The sequence below is a fragment of the Salmo salar genome, chromosome ssa21, assembly GCF_905237065.1.
Source record: "Salmo salar chromosome ssa21, Ssal_v3.1, whole genome shotgun sequence".
NCBI classification, from domain to species: Eukaryota; Metazoa; Chordata; class Actinopteri; order Salmoniformes; family Salmonidae; genus Salmo; species Salmo salar.
In genome coordinates, this window is record NC_059462.1 from 5,997,155 (window position 1) to 6,021,389 (window position 24,235).

Genomic DNA, 24,235 nt, shown 5'->3' on the forward strand with positions numbered 1-24,235 from the left:
ATCCTTGGAGAGTTCTTTGGTCTTGGCCATGGTGGAGAGTTTGGAATCTGATTGATTGATTGCTTCTGTGGACAGGTGTCTTTTATACAGGTAACACGCTGAGATTAGGAGCACTCCCTTTAAGAGTGTGCTCCTAATCTCAGCTCGTTACCTGTATAAAAGACACCTGGGAGCCAGAAATCTTTCTGATTGAGAGGGGGTCAAATACTTATTTCCCTCATTAAAATGCAAATCAATTTATAACATTTTTGACATGCGTTTTTCTGGATTTTTTGGTTGTTATTCTGTCTCTCACCTGTTAAAATAAACCTACCATTAAAATGATAGACTGATAATTTCTTTGTCAGTGGGCAAACGTACAAAATCAGCAGGGGATCAAATACTTTTTTCCCCTCACTGTATATGGTAGCGGGGTGAACAGGTCGTGGCTCAGGTCCTTGATCTTCTTGGCCTTACTGTGACACCAGATGCTGTAGATGTCCTGGAGGGCAGGCACTGTGTCCCTCTGGTGATGCGTTGGACTGACCCCACCACCCTCTGGAGAGCTTTGCTGTTGCGGACGGTGCAATTGCTGTACCAGGTCGTGATACAGCCCAACAGGATGCCCTCAATGGTGCCTCTAGAAGTTTGTGAGGGTCTTAGGGAACAAGCCAAATTTCTTCAGCTTCCTGAGGTTGAAGAGGGGCTTTTGCACCGCCTTCAACATGCTGCCTGTGTGAAAGGACTATTATTTCAGGTTGTCAGCGATGTGCACACCATGGAACTTGAAGCTTTAGAACCCCCACTGAGGCCCCGTCGATGTGGATGGGGGCGTGCCCTATCTTCCGTCTCCTGTAGTCCACGATCAGCTCCTTTGTTTTGTTGACATTGAGGGAGAGGTTATTTTCTAGGCACCGCTCTGCCATTGCTCGCACCTCCTCCCTATAGGCTGTCTCACCATTGTTGGTAATCAGGCCTTCCACTGTTGTGTCGTCAGCAAACTTGACGATTGACTTCAGGCTTGGACAGGATCCAGATTGTGATATAGTACCTTCATACTAACCTTGTGCCATCCCGGCATATCTGGTAAAAACGCCATTGAAGGGGTGTCATTTTCAAACCCCACTGAGCTGCTAATCCAAAGGCTAGCAATGGTAACAAGTACACTAAACAAAAATGTAAAAAAGAACATGCAACAAGTTACAGTTCATATAAGGAAATCAGTCAATTTAAATAAATAAATTACGCCCTAATCTATGGATTTCACGACTGGGAATAAAGATATGCATCTCTATGTCACAGATAGCTTAAAAAAAAAAAAAAAAAAAAAAAAATGGGCATCAGGATCTCGTCACAGTATCTGTGCATTCAAATTGCCATCGATAAAATGCAATTGTGTTTGTTGTCCATAGCCAATGCCTGCCTATACCATAAACGCATCGCCACCATGGGGCGCGCGGTTCACATCAGCAAACCACTCGCCCACATGACACCATACACATGTTCTGTGGTTGTGAGACCGGTTGGACGTACAGCCAAAATTCTCTAAAACGACATATAGAAATTAACATTAAATTCTGGCAACAGCGCTGGTGGACATTGCTGCAGTCAGCATGTCAATTGCACACTCCCTCAAAATATTTGTGGCATTGTGTTTTGTGACAAAACTGCACATCTTAGAGTGGCCTTTTATTGTCCCAGCACAAGGTGCACCTGTGTAATGATCTGTCATGTGAACCCAAATTGCTTGCCATTCTTCCATGTGAAGAAGAAATCACAGACTCCATGAAATGACCTGATCCTCCTAAATATTTGCTAAGCTAATTTTGTGTAAGATTTCTTTCAAACAAGGGTGGCTCAACTTACTCCTTTGGCTCAACTTACCCACCCTCCCCTACTGTTAATTCTTGACATGTAATTTCTTCCTTCTTACCAACCAATCAACAGTGCTCCCTGGGTTTAGAAGTGAATAAACAGGAAGGCTTTTGTGATAACTATCTCTACGGGCCCTGTGTGTGATGTCATCAAGAGGAAGCAAAAGCACAGTGCCTCAATATCCTTTTATGGAAACTTCCCTTTGAGGGTCAGAGCAGGCTAGGCTAACCGAACCCACTTGTCCATGTCTAAACATATGAAGAAATATTTAGAGAATTCATGTTTACATCTCCATGTTTGTGTAAACCTCAATTTGCTTCTTTATTTGGCATACTTTTTAGCTGAGCTAATGGATTTGGAAATGCTGAAGTTGAAACAGGAGTGAAATGACAGCTCATTGTTCCATAAAAAAAAAAAAAAAAAGGTATACTTTTAGAAACATGGCCTACTGGTAACTGCTGCATGCAAGCATTTGTGTCTATGACACAATGTAGCCTAGATGTCTGTGTATATGCAGTTTTAAAATTAATCTCTGTATTTATCTGTGTTGTTTATGTTTGTGTGCCTGCGTACACACGTGTGCGTAGGACTTTCAAATGTGCCAATTATCTGGCCTGTCCCATTGATGACAGTGACATTTTTTAAGATGTGGGTTGTGCCCCTCCTAACTTCAGGGTACCAGACTAATCTAAACACTTGATTCTCCACTCCCCTCGGTCTGTCACCTAACATTGACATGGCAACTTAATCTTCCACTTACTTTGTCTCCCGACCGCAGTGAGACAAAACACACTAACGTCAACAGAATCCTCGACAGCCATCAGCGCTGATAGTGGATTTCATCCACAGATGTTGAGCAGACTAGAGATTTGTAAATGAACCTCTGACTCTGAGTTGATACTTCAAAATGTTAACTCTTCAACCCTTACCGTGTACCTGTTTGTCCTCTGTTGTTGAGTGCCTTTATTTGCTGATATCCATACTTTTTAATAAAACATTCAAATGCAACCACCGACTGTTTCCTTGTTGAGATTCAAATTGGTACATGCACATTTGAGCTGAGTTGCCATCTTAGAGCAACAGCAATGAGGAAACACTATGGATTTCAGCAAACAAAGAAAGGCATGCAACAGAGGACAAGCATAGGTACACGGCAGTGGCGGTCGGTGCCGTTTAAAATTAGGGAGGACGATTTTTTTATGAGCATGGCCTTATTTCTTTTACAGCATATAGGATGATTGTTACTCATATTCCATTCAACCAGCTCAATGTAACATCATTAGGCTTAGGCTACTACATGATACAATTTTCTCTATACCCATCATGATGTTGCTACAATCTAGTCTACGAATTAAAGTTTACAACGTAGGTGCACAGGTTGAGAGAAACGCTTTAGTAATCAAGGTGACAGACAGTGACCGCCTTGCACACTCTTGCCTGCATCTAGCTTATCTAGGGTGCAATCATTAGTGCAACAGTTGCAAACGAGAGTTTCTATTGGACAAATTCAGATATGTTTATCACCCTTCCTTTTGCTTCCATTTAAGAAACATTTTTCAACAGAATTGGAATGAATACATCCCTGATGACCGCACAGTTCACTTTCATAGCAACCACATACAAACAGCATGATTTGCTTGTTGTATAATTCCTTCTCGCATGCATCTACGTGCTCTCCTCTCGCCTTTTCCCTTCGCTTGTGGACTTCAGTGCACAATACAACAGCTGTCTGTGACCAGGTGAAAAAACTTCAAGCCAAACCTTCACACCATAACCGCTAACCTCTACACACAGCCTACTTCATTGTCACCATATTAGCTAATGTTATTTTCAACAGCTAGCTACTAGAACTTATGCATTAATAAACCCGCTACAATCCTGCAGTACAGTAAGCAGTTACACCGGCGGGCCCCTGTGGCAATAAATTAATAAAACCAAAAGCTTACCTTGATTTGGAAAAGTTCCAGTGTTGATAGCCATAGCCAGCTAGCTATCATAGCATCCCTCTCTGTTTGAGCAAGCTAAACTAGCTAGCTGCATTCACTAGCTAGGTAAGTGAAAATAAATACAGCTAGCTCTCTTGCTCATACTTCTTCATTTTGGAAGACGTTTGTTTAACCTCTTACATCTAGACGTTCCGCTAGCGGAACACCTGCTCCAATATCCAATGATAGGCGTGGCGCGAATTACAAAATCCTCAAAAATACAAAAACTTCAATTTTTCAAACATATGACTATTTCACAGCATTTTAAAGACAAGACTCTCCTTTATCTAACCACACTGTCCGATTTCAAAAAGGCTTTACAGCGAAAGCAAAACATTAGATTATGTCAGCAGAGTACCCAGCCAGAAATAATCAGACACCCATTTTTCAAGCTAGCATATAATGTCACAAAAACCCAGAAGACAGCTAAATGCAGCACTAACCTTCGATGATCTTCATCAGATGACACACCTAGGACATTGTTATACAATACATGCATGTTTTGTTCAATCAAGTTCATATTTATATCAAAAAACAGCTTTTTACATTAGCATGTGACGTTCAGAACTAGCATACCCCCCGCAAACTTCCGGGGAATTTGCTAACAATTTACTAAATTACTCACGATAAACGTTCACAAAAAGCATAACAATTATTTTAAGAATTATAGATACAGAACTCCTCCATGCACTCGATATGTCTGATTTTAAAATAGCTTTTTGGTGAAAGCACATTTTGCAATATTCTAAGTACATAGCCCAGCCATCACGGGCTAGCTATTTAGACACCCGGCAAGTTTAGCACTCACCAATATCAGATTTACTATTATAAAAGTTTGATTACCTTTTGTTGTCTTCGTCAGAATGCACTCCCAGGACTGCTACTTCAATAACAAATGTTGGTTTGGTCCAAAATAATCCATCGTTATATCCGAATAGCGGCGTTTTGTTCGTGCGTCCCAGACACTATCCGAAATGGTAAATCAGGGTCGCGCGCATGGCGCAATTCCTGACAAAAAAAAATCTAAATATTCCATTACCGTACTTCGAAGCATGTCAACCGCTGTTTAAAATCAATTTTTATGCCATTTTTCTCGTAAAAAAAGCGATAATATTCCAACCGGGAACGTCCATTTAGCTAAACAGACGAAAGTAAACAAAGCTTTCGGTCGACGCGGGCACGAGCCTGAGTCTCACAGTACTGTAACCAGCCACTACCCAAACGCGCTACTTTGTTTCAGCCAGAGCCTGCAAAGCCACGATTCTGCATTTTGCCGCCTTCTGAGAGCCTATGGCAGCCGTAGGAAGTGTCACGGGACAGCTAAGATCCTCACTCTTCAATAAACAGAGACAAGAAGAACGACACCTTGTCAGACAGGCCACTTCCTGCATGAAATCTTCTCAGGTTTTTGCCTGCCATAGGAGTTCTGTTATACTCACAGACACCATTCAAACAGTTTTAGAAACTTTAGGGTGTTTTCTATCCAAAGCCAATAATTATATGCATATTCTAGTTACTGGGCAGGAGTAGTAACCAGATTAAATCGGGTACGTTTTTTTATCCAGCCGTGAAAATACTGCCCCCTAGCCATAACAGGTTAACCATTGTCTCTCTGAGTCAACTACTCACCACATTTTATGCACTGCTGCGCTAGCTAGCTGAAGCTTATGCTTTCAGTACTAGATTCATTTTCAGATCCTTTGACTGGGTTGGCAGTTCATACTGCTCGAGCTCTGATAGGTTGAAAAGGTTGCTCCAGAAGTTGTCATAATTACTGCGTCAGTCCATGGAAGGGGTGAGAACAATGAGCCTCCTAGGTTTTGTCCTGAAGTCAATGTACCCAGAGGAGGACGGAAACTAGCTGTCCTCTGGCTACACCATGGTGCTACCCCAGAGAGTGCTGTTGAGGCTACTGTAGACAATGTGTTTTAATCAATTATTTGGTGACATGTGAATATATTCAGTATAGTTTTATCTGAAAATGACACCTTTATTAAATGTTTCACAATTTATTTTTCTGAAATTCACTGAGGATGGTCCTCCCCTTCCTCCTCTGAGGAGCCTCCACTGGTACATGGTATGATTTTAAGAATTGAAATTGTTAAAGTATCGACTGCATAGAGACTCAGTTGGAGGTTCATGACAACAACAACAAAAAAACTATAGTCTGCGCTCAACTCTGTGGATTAAATCATTGTGTAGTTGAGGTACTTGGCAAGACAGGAGGATGCTCTACCCTGAGGATGCCCGTCCACCGCTGTCGTGAATGCTAGCCTAATCCAGCAAAGAGCAATCCAAGACATGCCGGTTTCTAAAGAAAGTGTCAGGCAGGTGCAGCAGGACGAACGGGAACTTATTTGAACCCTTCTCTGGGTTTGAATTGTGTCATCTTCCCTCACCATCACTGAGAAAGACATCCCAGTAGAGTGTGGGGACTACTGCAGTCAATCAACGTCCACTACTGTGAAGCTTTCACCTTCTACAGACATAATCCAGTCATATCCTCTAACAGTAAGAGGACAAGTATTCAATATACATGCTTTCGTGTTCACACTTTTCACTATTTAACTCCAACTGCAGAATGTAGGACACATATACAGACAGCTAAAAACAAGGTCACAATGTGACTCATTTTAACTTTTGCTATAATCCCTCAATTAGGACATTCAATTCAGCGGTTAAACACTACAAACAAATCAAATTAGGCTAGCATTTGATGTCTAACCAAGGTTGCTATGTAGGTTTTACAGGCGGACAATGCATCAAGAAATGAGTTTACTGCAGACATTAACACAGAATAACCTACATTAAACAGGAGGTGATCCCAGCACACTGTGGTGCACTCTTACCAGTGCATTCATGCAAACTGACTGCACTTCCCACAGGCTGAGTTCCAGGCCTGCCATCATTATCACAGCACTTGACATCCAACACCACACTAGAGGAATCAACATAGCTGGGAGGGCAAATGGTACTGAGGTGAAAGAAGACAGTGGAGCTACTGTGCAATTCTCTCATCTTCTATCAAATGCCCTCTAGCTTCTCTTGACAAGGTGATCGATAGATGATCCTAAAACATTTGACAAACAAAACACTGTGCTTAACTAATCTAACACCTCTGTACCCTCTGCACGTGCTAAGTCACTGATTTGTTTATTGAATGTATGAGGTAAGTCCCCTTACATCCATATTCATCTTCTAATTCCAAGGAGTCAATGCCTCCTTAATCATCAACACTGTGTACTATTCAAAGACTCAACTGTGAGGACACTTTGCCTGTATTTTTTTTTACTGCTTTCATTTCCATATCCCACCCTTTGGTCTAAAGAATGCTCCTGATTTTCTTGTATTGAACACATAGTGGGCTCGCTGTTTGTCATCCATTGAATTTGACCAACTTCATTAGGGTTGGGAATTGCCAAGGACGTCACGATTTGGTATCATGATACTTAGGTGCCGATACGATATGTATTGTGATTCTCATGATTCAATATGTAGTGACTTGATACTGTGATTTTATTGTGATTTGATGTTCCAAACATGTTGCTCACCATATGTCTGCTGCTGAGGGACAATAGTGAGGTTTGACCAGTCATGGAAATAAGTGCTGAAAACATTGTCTCGCTTATAAAAATAAGGATGGAGAACAAGTTATGGAGGAAAAATAGAGTTTCGGTGCAGATACAGCCAACTATTGCAAAAATAATATTGCGATATTGTCAAAACGATATGTCGTCAAAATATGTATCCCGAAATGTAACTTTATAGACGTTTTCCCCCAGCCCCTACTGTTTGTGTGGATACGTTTTCAAATGGTTAATATTAGTAACTCTGATGTAGCCATAAGATCTTTATCATTAATGGCATACAAATATAAGTTTAATTCAGATCAACTGCCTCTTGGTGTTAGTTTATAAGAATAATGTGAAAAGCTGGAGTGATGCAGCCTGGCAGCGTTAGTGCCAGTGTTAATCTTTGAAATGCACCATTGAATTAAACACATTTCAACATTTTCTATGAACTTTTACCGTGGCAAGATTCATTATGGTGACGTACCAGAAATCCTTGTTTGAATTATTATATTGAAGTGTTTGACATTGGCAAAAAGTACAGAATTACAAGTGTGCAAACGTCCTGAGCCAGAACATTCCTTCCTACTGTGTGGTCTCCTCTCCCTTGTCCATACTAAGTCAAGGTTACACATATAACCATACATTTAAACTTTTCCTAAGCCTAATACTGCTCTGCACAACAACCCATATAGAAACAAGATACAGTTGAACCACCTCAACAGCTCAAGCTCCTGATGCCTCGAAGCCTACACTTAAAAAGGCTCCATTACCGAAGAGTCATTTGCCATGCCTTTTCCGTGGAGTGGCCATTTCCAGTGGACCAGTTAGCTATTGGCATGCGCCATTAGACCCCCCACCCCCCGCGACAGACCCAATCTGAAGGCAGGGTGCAGTAACAGCTGATCTTTAGGGCCTTTCTATTTTTAAAGCCTGTGTTGCAGAATTGGTCTGCTCATCAGGACTGACATACCATCCTGTCAGAGGGCTGCCATTGTGGGACTCGACCCAGCCTGAACTTAAAGGCACAGTATTTCTCTAACTGTGTATAGCAGTTACAGTCCTGAAGCTACAGCAAGCTACCGTTCTATGACAACAGCAAACTGTCCACTGACAGTGTTTTTAAAACACTCAGGAAATGTGCAAGGGCAGCTGTGGGGAACTACCAGCAGATGTCACCAACCACAGCATGTTCTCCCCACTGCACATGGTCTACAGCAAACAACAATGACTAAACTTCAAGAAAGTGTAACCCCAGACAAATACCCCCAGACTGTAAAGTAAATAGCAATCTGCTAACTTGATACCAGAAAATGATAACATTCAGATAGCCAATTGCTACCGACTTGGCAAGGGTAATCATGAAGCAACAGTCACTAGTGAGTCAGGTGTCTGAGGTGAGATGCCCATTTGATGCAACATCCGGTATGAGTCTGAACAGACCGCACTTCCTTCCATTCAACAGTGCTGTTCCTACCCTGGAAGCACAGTGGTAAAGTACACCCTCTAGACATGTACTACTGAAACTGCCTGAGCTGTATCACATGTAAGACAGTGACTCAAGATGCTTGTCTTTTACAGCATGATAGGACTGTTTAACAACTAGAACTATAAAAAGTGTGTTGGCACACTCTGGAAGTCACCATATGGAACTGCATTTCAAGGCCTACATTCAGCCTGTGTGCGTCACACCTCAAACAAAGGTCTCGAAGACCCAAAGTTTATAGTTGAAACGTGAAAGTAGTGCCCTTTCACCCCACAAATTAGTGTCCTGAGGCATCACACTTCATTAAATCATGTAGCCAATGCAACATGTTATTTCAGTGTAAGACATTGAATTTTGCCACTGTAAACTTTTGTATACTTTTTAGCCAGTGGTTCTTAAAGTAGTGCTCACGAGCCAAAAGTGGTCACCAAAAATGGCCTACTATGTCACATGTGCACCACGTCATTGCTCTCACTCTGCTGTGTGTACATGTGCATGGGCTTTCCACTAAGTTGTTGGGCCTGCCCTGCAACCTCATTGGATAATGCTGGGCAGGCCTGGGCCAACCTTCTTTCACTGTGCAACCCAGGCTCCCAGTGCCCAGTCTGGAGTGTGAAGTCAAACTCTGCTGGTCAGCTACTCTGCCCTACCAAGCAAAAAGGCAGTAGCTGCTTATAGTGTGGAAGTGAGAAAAATTGCTTTTATTTACTTTGGTTTCACAGTAACTGCTAACATGACCCCCATTTTCTCCAAAACACAATAGAGGCAGGATACTTGTCCACATGATTAAGCATGCATTTAATGTAGCAAAAATGACATTGGTCATTTTGTCTAAAAATGAGTTATTTACTGCCTTTTTGCTTGGTAGGGCAGTATTGTGTAGCAACCTAACGGTGACAAAAGCGCAAGTCTACCCTAGAATGCTATGTAAATTACGATCGCCAGAACAGCCAAACCCCCCCAAAAAAGGTACCGATGTATTGGGCCCAAATGGTGTTTATGATCAAGATCAATCCCCCACAGTGAATTATTTTGAAGTTTGCTACAAATTGAGATATTTAATTAAATAGTGATCCATTCTGACTACTACATTTGTCGTCACACAGGACCACGTGCTGACAGAGACGAATCAAAAAAAAGTTACACTATCCAGTACAAGTGAAAAGTTTGGACACCTACTGATTCCAGGGTTTTTCTTTATTTTTACTATTTTCTACATTGTAGAATAGTGAAGACATGAAAACTATGAAATAACACATGGAATCATGTAGTAACCAAAAAAAAGTTAAATCAAAATATATTTGAGATTCTTCAAAGTAGCCACCCTTTGCCTTGATGGCAGCTTTGCACACTCTTGGCAGTCTCTCAACCAGCTTTACCTGGAATGCTTTTCCAACAGTCTTGAAGGAGTTCCCACATATGCTGTGCACTTGTTGGCTGCTTTTCCTTCACTCCGCAGTCCAACTCATCCCAAACCATCGCAACTGGGTTGAGGTCGGTTAATGGACATTTTGTCCACTGGCAATAAATTGATTGGACAGAGCATGTGTCATTGCTCAGAATCATCATAAACAGTCTAAGGACAGCATAGAGTGCACATGTACAGTGTCCCAGTTGTGGACTTTATTAGTTTAAGGACTTTAAGTGCATGTCCAATTAGTGATGGTAAATATTTGATATATTTCATACTGCAAATGTTGGCACTGGCAATTGATCATATCTCAATGGACACTGTCCATTTCCAATATCTTTAAGCAGCGATTTACCATCACCAAATGGACAGGCTGAAATCAACACGAACGAGCAAGGAAGAGGAACCACCATCACTGCTAGGCGGTCTCGAGTTCAACAAGCATGACAATTGTTAACCTCTCTAGTGTATGTGGGACGAAATCGTCCCACCTACTCAACAGCCAGTGTAATCCCGTGGCGCTATATTCAAATACCTTAGAAATGCTATTACTTAAATTTCTCAAACATATGACTATTTTACACCATTTTAAAGACAAGACTCTCGTTAATCTAACCACACTGTCCGATTTCAAAAAGGCTTTACAACGAAAGCAAAACATTAGATTATGTCAGCAGAGTACCCAGCCAGAAATAATCAGACACCCATTTTTCAAGCTAGCATATAATGTCACAAAAACCAAAACCACAGCTAAATGCAGCACTAACCTTTGATGATCTTCATCAGATGACAACCCTAGGACATTATGTTATACAATACATGCATGTTTTGTTCAATCAAGTTCATATTTATATCAAAAACCAGCTTTTTACATTAGCATGTGACGTTCAGAACTAGCATACCCCCAGCAAACTTCCGGTGAATTTACTAAATTACTCACGATAAACGTTCACAAAAAACATAATTATTTTAAGAATTATAGATACAGAACTCCTTTATGCAATCGCTATGTCCGATTTTAAAATAGCTTTTCGGCAAAAGCACATTTTGCAATATTCTCAGTAGATAGCTCGCCAATACGGGCTAGCTATTTTGACACCCACCATGTTTGGCACTCACCAAACTCAGATTTACTATAAGATAAATTGGATTACCTTTGCTGTTCTTCGTCAGAATGCACTCCCAGGACTTCTACTTCAATAACAAATGTTGGTTTGGTTCAAAATAATCCATAGTTATGTTCAAATATCGTCTGTTTTGTTTGTGCGTTCAAGACACTATCCGAAGGGTAAGGAAGGGTGACGCGCCCGGGGCGTATCGTGACAAAAAAATTCTAAATATTCCATTACCGTACTTCGAAGCATGTCAACCGCTGTTTAAAATAAATTTTTATGCAATTTTTCTCGTAAAAAAGCGATAATATTCCGACCGGGAAACCCTGTTTTCGTTCAAAGACTGAAAATCTAAAATGGACTCTTCACGTGCACGCGCGCCCCCGTCTCATTGTTCTCAGATCGACCACTTACCAAATGCGCTACTGTTTTTCAGCCATGGCCTGCAAAGTCATCATTCAACGTTCTGCCGCCTTCTGAGAGCCTATGGGAGCCGTAGGAAGTGTCACGTTACAGCAGAGATCCTCAGTTTTCAATAAAGAGAGTGTAGAAGGCCAAGAAATGGTCAGAGAGGGCACTTCCTGTACAGAATCTTCTCAGGTTTTTGCCTGCCATATGAGTTCTGTTATACTCACAGACACCATTCAAACAGTTTTAGAAACTTTAGGGTGTTTTCTATCCAAATAAAACAATTATATGCATATTCTAGTTTCTGGGCAGTAGTAATAACCAGATTAAATCGAGTACGTTTTTTTATCCGGCCGTGCAAATACTGCCCCCTACCCTAGAGAGGATAAATTGCTGAAATGCCCAACATGTAGGAAGTGCCCTCTCTGACCATTCCTTGAGCTTCTTGACTCTGTTTATTGAAGACTGAGGATCTTTGCTGTAACGTGACACTTCCTACGGCTCCCATAGGCTCTCAGAAGGCGGGAAAAAGCTGAATGATGTAATTCCAGCCACTGGCTGAAAAACATTAGTGCTTTTGGCAAGTGCTCTATCAGAGGACAATGGGCTGAGGCGCGTGCACGAGTCGACCCCATGTTTTTCTTTTCTTTCGTCTTTGAACCTAAACACACTTTCCCGGTCGGAATATTATCGCTTTTTTATGAGAAAAATGGCATAAAAATTGATTTTAAACAGCGGTTGACATGCTTCGAAGTACGGTAATGGAATATTTAGAATTTTTTTGTCACGAAATGTGTCGTGCGCGTCACCCTTCTTTACCATTCGGATAGTGTCTTGAACGCACAAACAAAACAGAGGATATTTGAACATAACTATGGATTATTTTGAAACAAACCAATATTTGTTATTGAAGTAGAAGTCCTGGGAGTGCATTCTGACGAAGACAGCAAAGGTAATAACATTTTTCTTATAGTAAATCTGATTTTGGTGAGTGCTAAACTTGGTGGGTGTCTAAATAGCTAGCCCTGTGATGCCGGGCTATCTACTGAGAATATTGCAAAATGTGCTTTCACTGAAAAGCTATTTTAAAATCGGACATAGCGAGTGCATAGAGGAGTTCTGTATCTATAATTCTTAAAATAATTGTTATGCTTTTTGTGAACGTTTATCGTGAGTAATTTAGTAAATTCACCGGAAGTTTGCGGGGGGTATGCTAGTTCTGAACGTCACATGCTAATGTGAAAAGCTGGTTTTTGATATAAATATGAACTTGATTGAACAAAACATGCATGTATTGTATAACATAATGTCCTAGGGTTGTCATCTGATGAAGATCAAAGGTTAGTGCTGCATTTAGCTGTGGTTTGGGTTTATGTGACATTATATGCTAGCTTGAAAAATGGGTGTCTGATTATTTCTGGCTGGGTACTCTGCTGACATAATCTAATGTTTTGCTTTCGTTGTAAAGCCTTTTTGAAATCGGACAGTGTGGTTAGATTAACGAGAGTCTTGTCTTTAAAATGGTGTAAAATAGTCATATGTTTGAGAAATTGAAGTAATAGCATTTCTAAGGTATTTGAATAATGCGCCACGGGATTCAACTGGCTGTTGAGTAGGTGGGACGATTTCGTCCCGCCGACCATAGAGAGGTTAACAAGAAATTTGTGAAGTGGTTGAAAAACATGTTTTAATGACTCCAACCTAAGTGTATGTAAACTTCCGACTTCAACTGTATTGCCAATATATTGCTATTGGAAAGTGTCCATTACACATATGATATATTGCCAGTGTGAACATGCTATTCTGCAATTGGACAGTGTCCATTGCCAATGTATAAGGACTTCACATTACAAAATGGACATGCTGAAATGAACACGTAAGTGTAAGGGATAAGATGCACTATGAATAAAGGCCCATTGGCAATATATTTCTAAATGGACAGTGTCCATTACACATATAATATATTGACAGTCTCAACATATTATACTACAATTGGACACTGTCCATTGCCAATATATTTGAATAGGGATTTACTGTCAGGAAATGGGCAGGCTGTAATCAACACTAATGAGAAATTCTGACTTCCTATGATCAAACATGATTAATAGACCTTCTAGGCTGATTCAGGACTTAACATACGGATATATACCATTTGGTCATTATATGCGCCATTTGGACATGATTCACTGACATTTGGGTTCCGAACATGACTTCCTATGATCATATGCGTCAAGTGGACATTTTGCCCATTTGGAGTATTATATGCCTGATATGGACATAACATAGGCCTTACGGATAAAATCTAATTAAATAAGGCAAAACTATATCCTTATGGTCCTTTAGTAATGGATAATTGACAAACAATTCAACATTTTTCAAAAAACGGTGCAAACGCACTCATAAAGCATATGGTTTCTGTTACCTAACTAATGCTTGTGGCTGAATGGCTGCAAGTCTTCGCAGCAATGTTCCAACATCTAGTGGAAAGCCTTCCCAGATGAGTGGAGTCTGTTATAGCAACAAAGGGTGGACCAACTCCATATTAACACCCATGATTTTAGAATGAGATGTTCGACGAGCAGGTGTCCACATATTTTTGGTCATGTAGTGTAGCTAGCCCTCTCACAAGCCAACCATAGAGGAAGGTTCTTCTGGCCATAATTGTACCAAACAAGTAGCTAGGATGCTATTGATACCGTAATTTCTGGACTATAAGCCGCAACTTTTTTCCCACGCTTTGAACTTCGCGGCTTAAACAATGACGGATTTTTCCGGCTTTCAAAAAAAAATTCTCAAAAAAAAAACACATTCTGTGATGTGCTCAGTTTTTTGCCGGCATGAAGCTTTCATTAGACCAATGAAATTGCCGAACGGGTTAAGGTCAAACAACTTTTTTGTTTACTGTTTAGATTAAAATCGAGCGCTCTCAAACTTCCCATCATTCTGATTACGGTAGTCATTTTGTCACCATCATCATGGTAAAGACACGGAGAAATGCGTATGATGCAGCTTTCAAGTTGAAGGCGATTGATCTGGCTGTTGGAAAAGGAAATAGAGCTGCTGCACGGGAGCTTGGTCTTAATGAGTCGATGATAAGACGTTGGAAACAGCAGCGTGAGGAATTGACTCAGTGCAAGAAGACAACTAAAACTTTCAGAGGGAAGAAAAGCAGATGGCCCGAACTAGAAAATGAGCTCGAAGACTGGGTTAACACACAGAGAGCAGACGGCTGAGGTGTTTCAACTGTGCAGATCCGACTGAAAGCCAAAACAATCGCCACCGCAATGAAGTTTGAGGATTTTAGAGGAGGACCATCGTGGTGTCTCAGATTTATGAGACGTAAAGGCCTGTCCATCAGGGTACAGACGAGTCTGTGTCAGCAGCTCCCTCCCGACTACGAGGAAAAAGTTTCAAACTTCCGCAAATTCACTGATGCAAAGATAGCGGAGCATTCCATTGGCCCGCACGACATCATAAATATGGATGAGGTTCCTCTGACGTTTGACCTGCCTCTCACTCGGACTGTCAACAGGAAAGGTGAATCATCCGTCACGCTGAAAACAACTGGGCATGAAAAAAATACGCACTTCACCTGTGTTCTGAGCTGCACGGCATCAGGAGAAAAGCTTCCACCGATGGTGATTTTTAAACGCACGACGATGCCAAAAGAAAACTTCCCGAGAGGAATTGTTGTGAAAGTCAACAAGAAAGGATGGATGATGGAAAGCCTAATGCATGAATGGCATATGGAGTGTTACGGCAAGCGACCGGGAGGATTCTTTCACAGGAACAAGGCTTTGCTCGTTCTGGACAGCATGAGGGATAACAGATTCCGTGAAAGAAGCCATCAAGAGGACAAACTCAATTCCAGCTGTGATTCCTGGGGGCACAACAAAGTATTTGCAGCCACTCGACATCAGTGTAAATCGTGCATTTAAGGTGGCGCTCCGTGTTCAGTGGGAGGCTTGGTTGAGAAGTGGGGAGAAATCCTTCACTAAAACGGGCCGCATGCGAAGCGCAAGTTATGGTCAAGTCTGCCAGTGGGTCCTGACAGCGTGGAGCATTGTCAAAAAATCCAATATCATCAACGGGTTTCGAAAGGCTGGACTGCTGCGTGTTGAAGAGGGCTCAGCGGGGGATTTGCCTCCGGATGAAAGTGACGAGAGCGACAATGAAAACAATCCAATATCGGATGAAGCAATTCTGCGGCTATTCAACTCCGACACCGAAGGAGATGACTTCAGTGGTTTGAGTGCACATGAGGAGGAAGATAGTAGCCTACCAAGAAAGTCATTGGTCACTGTTTACTGCTAATTTTTTATTTTTTGTTACAAACCGTGTTTCGTTAAAGCCTGTGTCAAGTTAATTTGTTTCAATGTACCGGTAGCCACCTGCGGCTTATAGACATGTGCGGCTTATTTATGTTCAAAATAATATATATTTTTAAATTCAGTGGGTCAGGCTTATATTCAGGTGCGCTCAATAGTCCGGAAATTACGGAACTTATGTCAGAGAAAACTAGATTGATCTATCAAATGGTTGGGCAGTTAATGAAAGACAAAGGCAGAAAAATAGTAGATACTGGATGCTTTCTGAGATGGCTTCAAGGAATAGAAACAGTGTTAAGAAAGTTCTCTTCGGTGGAACGGTAAGCGACTAAGCTTTAGCATGAGAAACAATGCTATATCGTCTTCAGTGAGAAGCCTATTTTGAGTGTTTGTGTAAAGAGGATCGGGTCTGTGTCTCCGTTAGCAAGGCTACCCAACAGTCTGTCTGTGTCATAGCATGCTTTCAAATCTAAAGTCGCTAGCTATCTGTCATGGTAAATGCATATCAGGGAACATCATAGTTGTCGGTCTAGCCAACTAAAACACGTTCAAAACATAATTCAAAAAAATAATAATTAAATCACTTTAATATTCTATTGCGGAGCTGGGTGCAGACATGCCAGATGATTAAGCACACAAAAGGCCCTTGGCATCAGGTAAGATTTGATTTGGACTAGCAATCTTTTGTTGATGGGATGTTTCCCATGTGTCATATATGGACTCTGACAAAAGATTTATAGGCCTAGTTTCATAATGTGCTGGCCATTTACCACTGCTCCAGAGTCCAATGGCAGCGAGCTTTACACCACTCCAGCTGACACTTGGTATTGCGCATGGTGATCTTAGGATTGTGTGCGGCTGCTCAGCCATGGAAACCCATTTCATGAAACTACCGACGAACAGTTCTTGTGTAAACTTGCTTCCAGAGGCTCGGTATTGAGTGTTGCAACCGAGGACAGACTATTTGTACCCACTTCAGCATCTGGCAGTCTGGTTCTGTGAGCTTGTGTGGCCTACCACTTCGTGGCTGAGCCGTTGTTGCTCCTAGATGTTTCCACTTCACAATAACAGCACTTACAGTTGACCAGGGCAGCTCTAGCAGGGCAGAAATTTGATGAACTATGACGGTGCCACGTTGAAAGTCACTGAGATCTTCAGTAAGGCCATTCTACTGCCAATATTTGTCTATGGAGAGTGCATGGCTGTACGCGTCAATAACGGGTGTGGCGGAAACAGCCAAATCCACTAATTTGAGGGGGTGTCCACATACTTTTGTATATATAGTGTACATCTGTTCATAAATCAGTGTTCCTAAAAGCAATATGCATACCCTGTACCTCTTCAGCTGACATGTTGAAAATAATGGCAATTGTTTACACAATCCATGTGTAGACTCCGTTAGCTACAGTCTGTCTCATCAATGAAGACTCAAATGCATCTTGCTTGCTGTCACTCAAATGGGGAGGGGCTGTAGCTCATTGGTTGGAAATTGTATTGCTAGATTGTGGGCCAATCTTGCAGTACATCACCAAAGGTTCCAAAAAAACTGTCAGTTTCAAACTAGAGATTTTGTTTATATTAAGAGCAAATTCTTATTTACAATGACAGCATACCAGGGAATAGTGGGTTAACTGCCTTGTTCAGGGGCAGAACGACAGATTTTTACCTTGTCAGCTCGGGGATTCGATCTAGCAACCTTTCGGTTACTGGCCCAACACTCTAACCACTAGGCTACCTGCCGGACTTTGTGGCTAATTGAGGTAAAACAGTAATTCTGCTCATAGATTATGCATGCATGAACTACATATTGACACATCCAGCCCAAAGCCGGAGGTTTTAAAAATACTGACATAGTTAAACACAATTCGCCAAAGTCCCGGAGCATGTCTTTAAGAATTAAAACGTACATTTAAAATAAACAAAGAGTTTAAGTATGACAACAACGGGACTGATTAAAAAAACCACGTAGGCCTATAGATCGCACACCTATCGTATTACAGTGCATGGAGAAAATGTTCTGCTAAATTGAAAAGAAATTCCAACACACTGGAGATCTTGATGCTCCACAGATATAATGGATCTATTACAAATTATTTGATCTCAATAGGCCTTCATCAGGGTTTAATCTGTGAAGCATCAAGATCACCAGTTTCTTTTGAATTTAACACAAAGAGACAGGAAGTGCGGGTCCACCAGGAAGAGTGAGTGCGCCAGTCACAACATGAGTAAGGCACGACTTCAGCACCTGTCAGAGAACCAACAGCATATCACTGCTGCCAAGACTAAACCATACTGGGAAGGGATTCTTGCAGGTTAGCACATGTAATGCAAAATGAAAGTGAAATAAGAAGTTAGTGCTACATGGCCACAAATAGGATAAGGGTGATCATTGCCCCCTGCTCCAAGAACATGTAGCCTAGTCTACATTCATCAAGGGGAATTTATACATCAGTGTTTTTGTGCACATAAAGTAGGATTTAAACTATACAGTGAGTTAGCCAATGAATTAGTCATTGACACACAATTTGTTCTTTATGTTGGGCACGTGTCTGGCACTGGACAGGCACCATTTAAAGTTGCAACCAAAGCAACAATGAACTGTATATTTACAAACCAATAATTTGGCTAGCCTGCTAGAGAAAAGCAAACTAATATAGTATGAGGACATTTTCACTTTTGGGGTCCAGTGTGGGCTATACTGTATTTCCTCGTGCGCTTATCGTGTCAAAAATATATATTCCTGCCGCTGGGAGAAAGGAAGGGAACAAAATGAGGGTGAAATTATAGAAATACTGAGTAGTGGAAGTTGAATGGAAGTGCAAAGTAGCTTTCGTATTGTTCTCATCTAAAATACGTACCTCTCTTGATATGAGATTAAGGGCATCATCCTCGGCCGTCGACCTGTCCTTATTGGGATTTCTTTTTCGTCCGGTGCCCTGAGTCCCCATGTCTTGGTTTCTGCCCGACAATTAGGCTACTGGTCCAATTCGTTGAACGTAGAAGACAAATCCAAAGCACGTCGAGGAAAGTACTACTGTCACAATGTTGGGAGTAACATTTGCCAAATCACAAATTCGTTACCGCGCACGACATTGGTCATGGAGTTACATCCGTCTTCAAGACCTCTTCCTGTGTTGTTTCTATCCAAACGCTAAATTGCAACTTTGTAACAATTTTTTGCCTTCGTTTGTATTGAATCCGCAGATTTTTAACACCTGTTCTTCCTAGAGGAATTCACAAATAGTTGAGTGCTTCATAAAGACACATTGACTGGCAATACATCTATTCAGATATGGAATAAAAATGATTTTATAGCCTGTGTAATAAAAAAAGATGACATAAAAATACAATCTAAAAAAATAAAAACTTGGTGAACCCGCTTGGAAAGAGCCACGATGCTGTCAAAGTATCCTAAAATTGAGTCGGTCCCGGATGAGGACATGCGCGAAATACATATTCCGGGGCTCATGCAGCCTTCTCCAGCCACCAAATTGCCATTGAGGGCTATGTTGCTACCGCACTCTCTCACACCCTCTCCGCTATTTTTAATGATGAGTTGCGAGAGCTAAAAACAGAAACCTTATCTTGTAGGCTACTTCTTAAAGGCGTAGACTATGACTAATGGATATGCATATTTCACAACAATATTATATTTGATCCACATATGTTAAGAAAGTGGCCATAATATATGTTCTGTAGAATATTACCCTGTCCCTCCATGTTCATTCAATTAAGTTCCTATGAAGTATCTCAACGTGATTGGGGTATTTGTATTTTCTTGGAATTATATCATGTGCTTTCCAAGTAGTAGCATATTCAGATTGTAGACTAGCAATAAACTACCAAATATGGTTGGTAATTTAAATTCTATTGAGTCATGGTTGTTTCTCCATAAGCCAAACTGTTGCCTAATTGTTGATCCGTGTTACCTATCGGAAGTCCGATACACTCATTGACTTGATCATAGACGTGATAATACCCAGACAATAGCATATTGAGAAGTGTAGTTAAAGTTATTGGAACCCGGAACATTAACCACGTTTCACCCAGTTTTTATGACCATAATAATCATACCCATCATGCCTTTTTATCATACCTATAAAAAGAAACGACAGCTGCGACGGAAAGAGGAAGTTTCGGTAGAATTTTATAATTTGTTCGTTCGACATGGTGGGATCTTTTTGTGTTGGTAAGATTCATTGTTCAAGAAATTCCGGTGGAAACGCTTTTTACGCAAATATTGCTAACATATCGAAGTAAACTTGGGAGTCACGGTGATGATATGGTGTACGGTCATCCTACTACGACTCGGTAAACCATGCCGTTTATTAGGCACGAGATGAAATCAATTATGATGAACGTCACAGAGGGTGAAAGTGCACAATGATGAGCTTGATGCTCCTTTCCAATAAATATCGAGGTGACAATGATCGATGCTTGACTACCGTTTGGCAAATAAAAATATTCTTGCTCTTATCCAAAATAATATCATAATGTAGACTAAACTACCTGCACAGCCTACCTGCACTGTACTTACTCTATTTGCAAGCTGTTTGCTAGAGCTATCCGTAAACTTGAAAATGCGATTTTCTACATTTAATTCGGTACACTTATGTAAAAACTACATTTTGTGTGCACAGTCATCACGCACTGATTTGTATCCGCAATAAATGAGTTGGGCTGAAACACCACTGGTGATAAAATGCACATTTTCTTAATGCGAATTTTTCAATATTCGCATTAAAATCTGTTGCCAATTGAATGGAAACCTAGCTAACGTTACTGTCCTGGGTGTCCTCAAACTTGGAAACCTAAAAAAAATATATACATCTACTTGGCCTATAAGCAATGACTCCCCCTGGTGTTAGTCACATGTCTTGCAAGGAACCTGAGAGATATCTGGACCAGGGAGACCACCGGGTTGACCATTCAAAAACGTTTAGCAATAAACAAAAAACAGTCATTTTTATAGTGTACTGGTTTTGATGTTCCAATTGTGACAGGGAGAAGGTGTAGCCCCTACATTACCTTGTTTAATGAAGTCCTCGAATAAATAACTGAATACAACTAAACCAAAGATAACTAACCCAAGATAGACCACAGCCTGTCGTTTTCAACAGGAGCAAATGAGTCAGTGGGCAGAATATGCAAGGAGGTGGGCAGAGCCAATCACGAGCTAGCGAGATGCTATTGCTGCGTTCTATCATTATTTGTATATTTCCGTTAGGGACTCTGAAACGCTGGTATGCATTAAGTCAATTCACCTTTGCACACGTAGCTAAAGTTAGCTTGCAAAGTCACAAATCACGTCACCAGATAGCTTTGGAATGTCTAGCAACCATATTACGAATGCTAGCAATCTATATTTTGGTTTAGATAAAACGTAGTTCGCTAGCTAAGCAAGCTACATTATCTCTGCCCGACTTCTTAGTAAGGTAACTGAATAAATGTTACCCCAGCAGCATGTGCTTGCTTGTACAGTTTTCTTACATCCAGGAAAGGTAGATGGCCTGGTGAGATGCAGAAACGCTTTTATTTGCGTGTAGTGAGGAAATTCTAGATTTTTATGACACACGTTCATGTACAGTGAAAGAGCAGCAGTGACATTTCCCTTTAAGAAAACACAGGTTCGAAACATCAGGGGTGGAGCTAGCCTAACAGGCCCCAAGATTTTTCTTTTTGTCGTTTGTCATTTTACAGCCGACTTTAACTGCTCAGCCAGCAATACCCTCATGTCTCTCATGGACCGGCTAGTACTTAAAACACCCTTCATTCTGGCTTGCAAAGGCGTCAGTTTCCTCCTTAACTTCTATGGGAACGGGGGGCAGTATTGAGTAGCTTGGATGAATAAGGTGCCCAGGGTATACTGCCTGCTACTCAGGCCCAGAAGCTAGAATATGCATATAATAGAAAACACTCTAAAGTTTCCAAAACGGATAAAATAATGTCTGTGAGTATAACAGAACTCATATGGCAGGCAGAAACCTGAGAAAAAATCCAACCAGGAAGTGGGAAATATGAGGTTTGTAGTTTTTTTAAGTGATTGTCTATCCAATATACTGTGTCTATGGGGTCAGATTGCACTTCCTAAGGCTTCCACTAGATGTCAACAGTCTTTAGAACATTGTTTCAGGCTTCTACTGTGAAAGGCGAGCGAATAAGAGCTGTTTCAACCAGGGGTCTGGCTGAAAGCCTTGAGTTGTTTATCGCGCGCAGCCGAGAGCGCGAGCTCCGTTCCCTTTCCTTTCTAAAGACAAAGGAATTGTCCAGTTGGAATATTATTGAAGATTTATGATAAAAACATCCTAAAGATTGATTATATACATCGTTTGACATGTTTCTACGAACTATAATGGAACTTTTTTGATTTTTCATCTGGACTTTTTGAGCGCGCCTTGTGCATTTGGATTACTGAACTAAACGCGGGAACAAAAAGGAGGTATTTGGACATAAAGATGAACTTTATCGAACAAAACAAACATTTATTGTCTAACATGGAGACCTGGGAGTGCCATCCGGTGAAGATCATCAAAGGTTAGTGATTAATTTTAACGCTATTTCTGACTTTTGTGACACCTCTCCTTCTTTGGAAAATGGCTGTATGGTTTTCTGTGGCTAGGCGCTGACCTAACATAATCGCATGGTGTGCTTTTGCCGTAAAGCCTTTTTGAAATCAGACACTGTGGCTGGATTAACAAGAAGTTTCTTTAAAATGGTGTATAATACTTGTATGTTTTGAGGAATTTTAATTATGAGATTTCTGTTGTTTGAATTTGGCGCCCTGCAATTTCACTGGCTGTTGGCGAGGTGGGACGCTAGCGTCCCACATATTCCAGAGAGGTTAACTCAATTTAATATCTCATCGGTGCCAAAAGAAAGCGGGGAAATATGCTGTACTATCTTATTAAAACAAACAAAAAAAAACGTTTTGCATGTCAGCAATCAAGTTAAGATAACTCATCATATGATGCTGACATGCAAAATATTTTGGGACTGTATAAACAATGGACTTATGAAACAAATACCCAAATATAATTTTAGGGTGGAATTTTCCTTTAAATCGAGTTAAGGAGGAAACCGATGCCTTTGCAGCCTGAATATAGAATGTTTTATGGGAGAGCCGATCCATGTTGGAAACGAGTGTATTGGCGGCTGAGCACGTTAAAGTCGGAAGTAAGATGACAAACGCTGTAAAAGGAATAATAGCGGCGGTTGGCTAGGGTGGAGCATGGAAATAACAAGAAAGATATTTCAATAAAAGCTTGTTTTATTTACTGCAGCAACGAGAACCAGCAATGTTATCACCATTCAATCAATAAATAATGGAATGCGTCTCACACACATTCAACATTATCTTCAGCACTGTAGCTCGTACAACACACTATCCAATACTAATATTCAATTGTTAGAGTTTCGCAATAATTACAACAAGTGCAACCAGTTGAGGGCGTGCCCAGGGAGGAGGAGAATGGATCCTGGAGATATGGGCACACTGCCTAAATACTCAAAATATCAGACTGCCACTACTGGACACTTCTTCTATGATATCATGACGGTCCGCAAACAAATGTTTAAAGTGCATGCTTCCACCTACTGTGCTGGAATGTATGATCAATCATGATCTGCCCAATTCAGTACTACCATGAAAATAAAGTTCCAAACCAAATAAATCCCTAACTTCTACCACACCCTCCCCAACCCCATTAAACTTTATATCATGCTGAAACACTCCATCCTTAGGATTGTTCAGCATGTCAACAACCATTTCAACAGTAACATCTGATACCCACAATATCTCTTTTACCGTCTCCACAATAACCTTCAACCTGGCATTTCTGCTTTCCATAACCCGAGTCGTAATGATAACCTTACCAATAAAAGCTATGAAATCAATGTTATTCATTATCAAAGTGTCCTTTGACACTGCACATTTATGAGCACAAGATTTCTGAACAGGCCTCAGAAGCATGCCAGGACAATCAAATCATATCAAATTTTATTTGTGACATGCGCCGAATACAACAGGTAGACCTTACAGTAAAAAATGCTTACTTACAAGCCTTACAACCAACAGTTCTTTAA

At 40.9% G+C, this 24,235-nt stretch overlaps 1 protein-coding gene across 23 annotated transcripts in view; it reads right to left on the bottom strand.

The window, feature by feature from the left end:
- The window catches only part of LOC106581656 (leucine-rich repeat flightless-interacting protein 2), a 90,360-nt gene extending 70,615 nt beyond the window's left edge, over positions 1-19,745 (bottom strand). For 7 of the 23 annotated variants that reach the window (XM_014163847.2, XM_014163845.2, XM_014163843.2 and 4 more), the window contains exon 1: positions 19,012-19,705. In XM_014163847.2, the coding sequence (XP_014019322.1) occupies positions 19,012-19,101 (90 nt within the window). In that variant the 5' untranslated portion in view covers positions 19,102-19,705. Of the gene's footprint in view, positions 1-2,783; positions 2,938-19,011 lie in introns of those variants that run through there. The other 16 variants (XM_014163853.2, XM_045704383.1, XM_045704382.1 and 13 more) reach the window with 9 other exon arrangements.
- Positions 19,746-24,235: the final 4,490 nt, after the last annotated feature.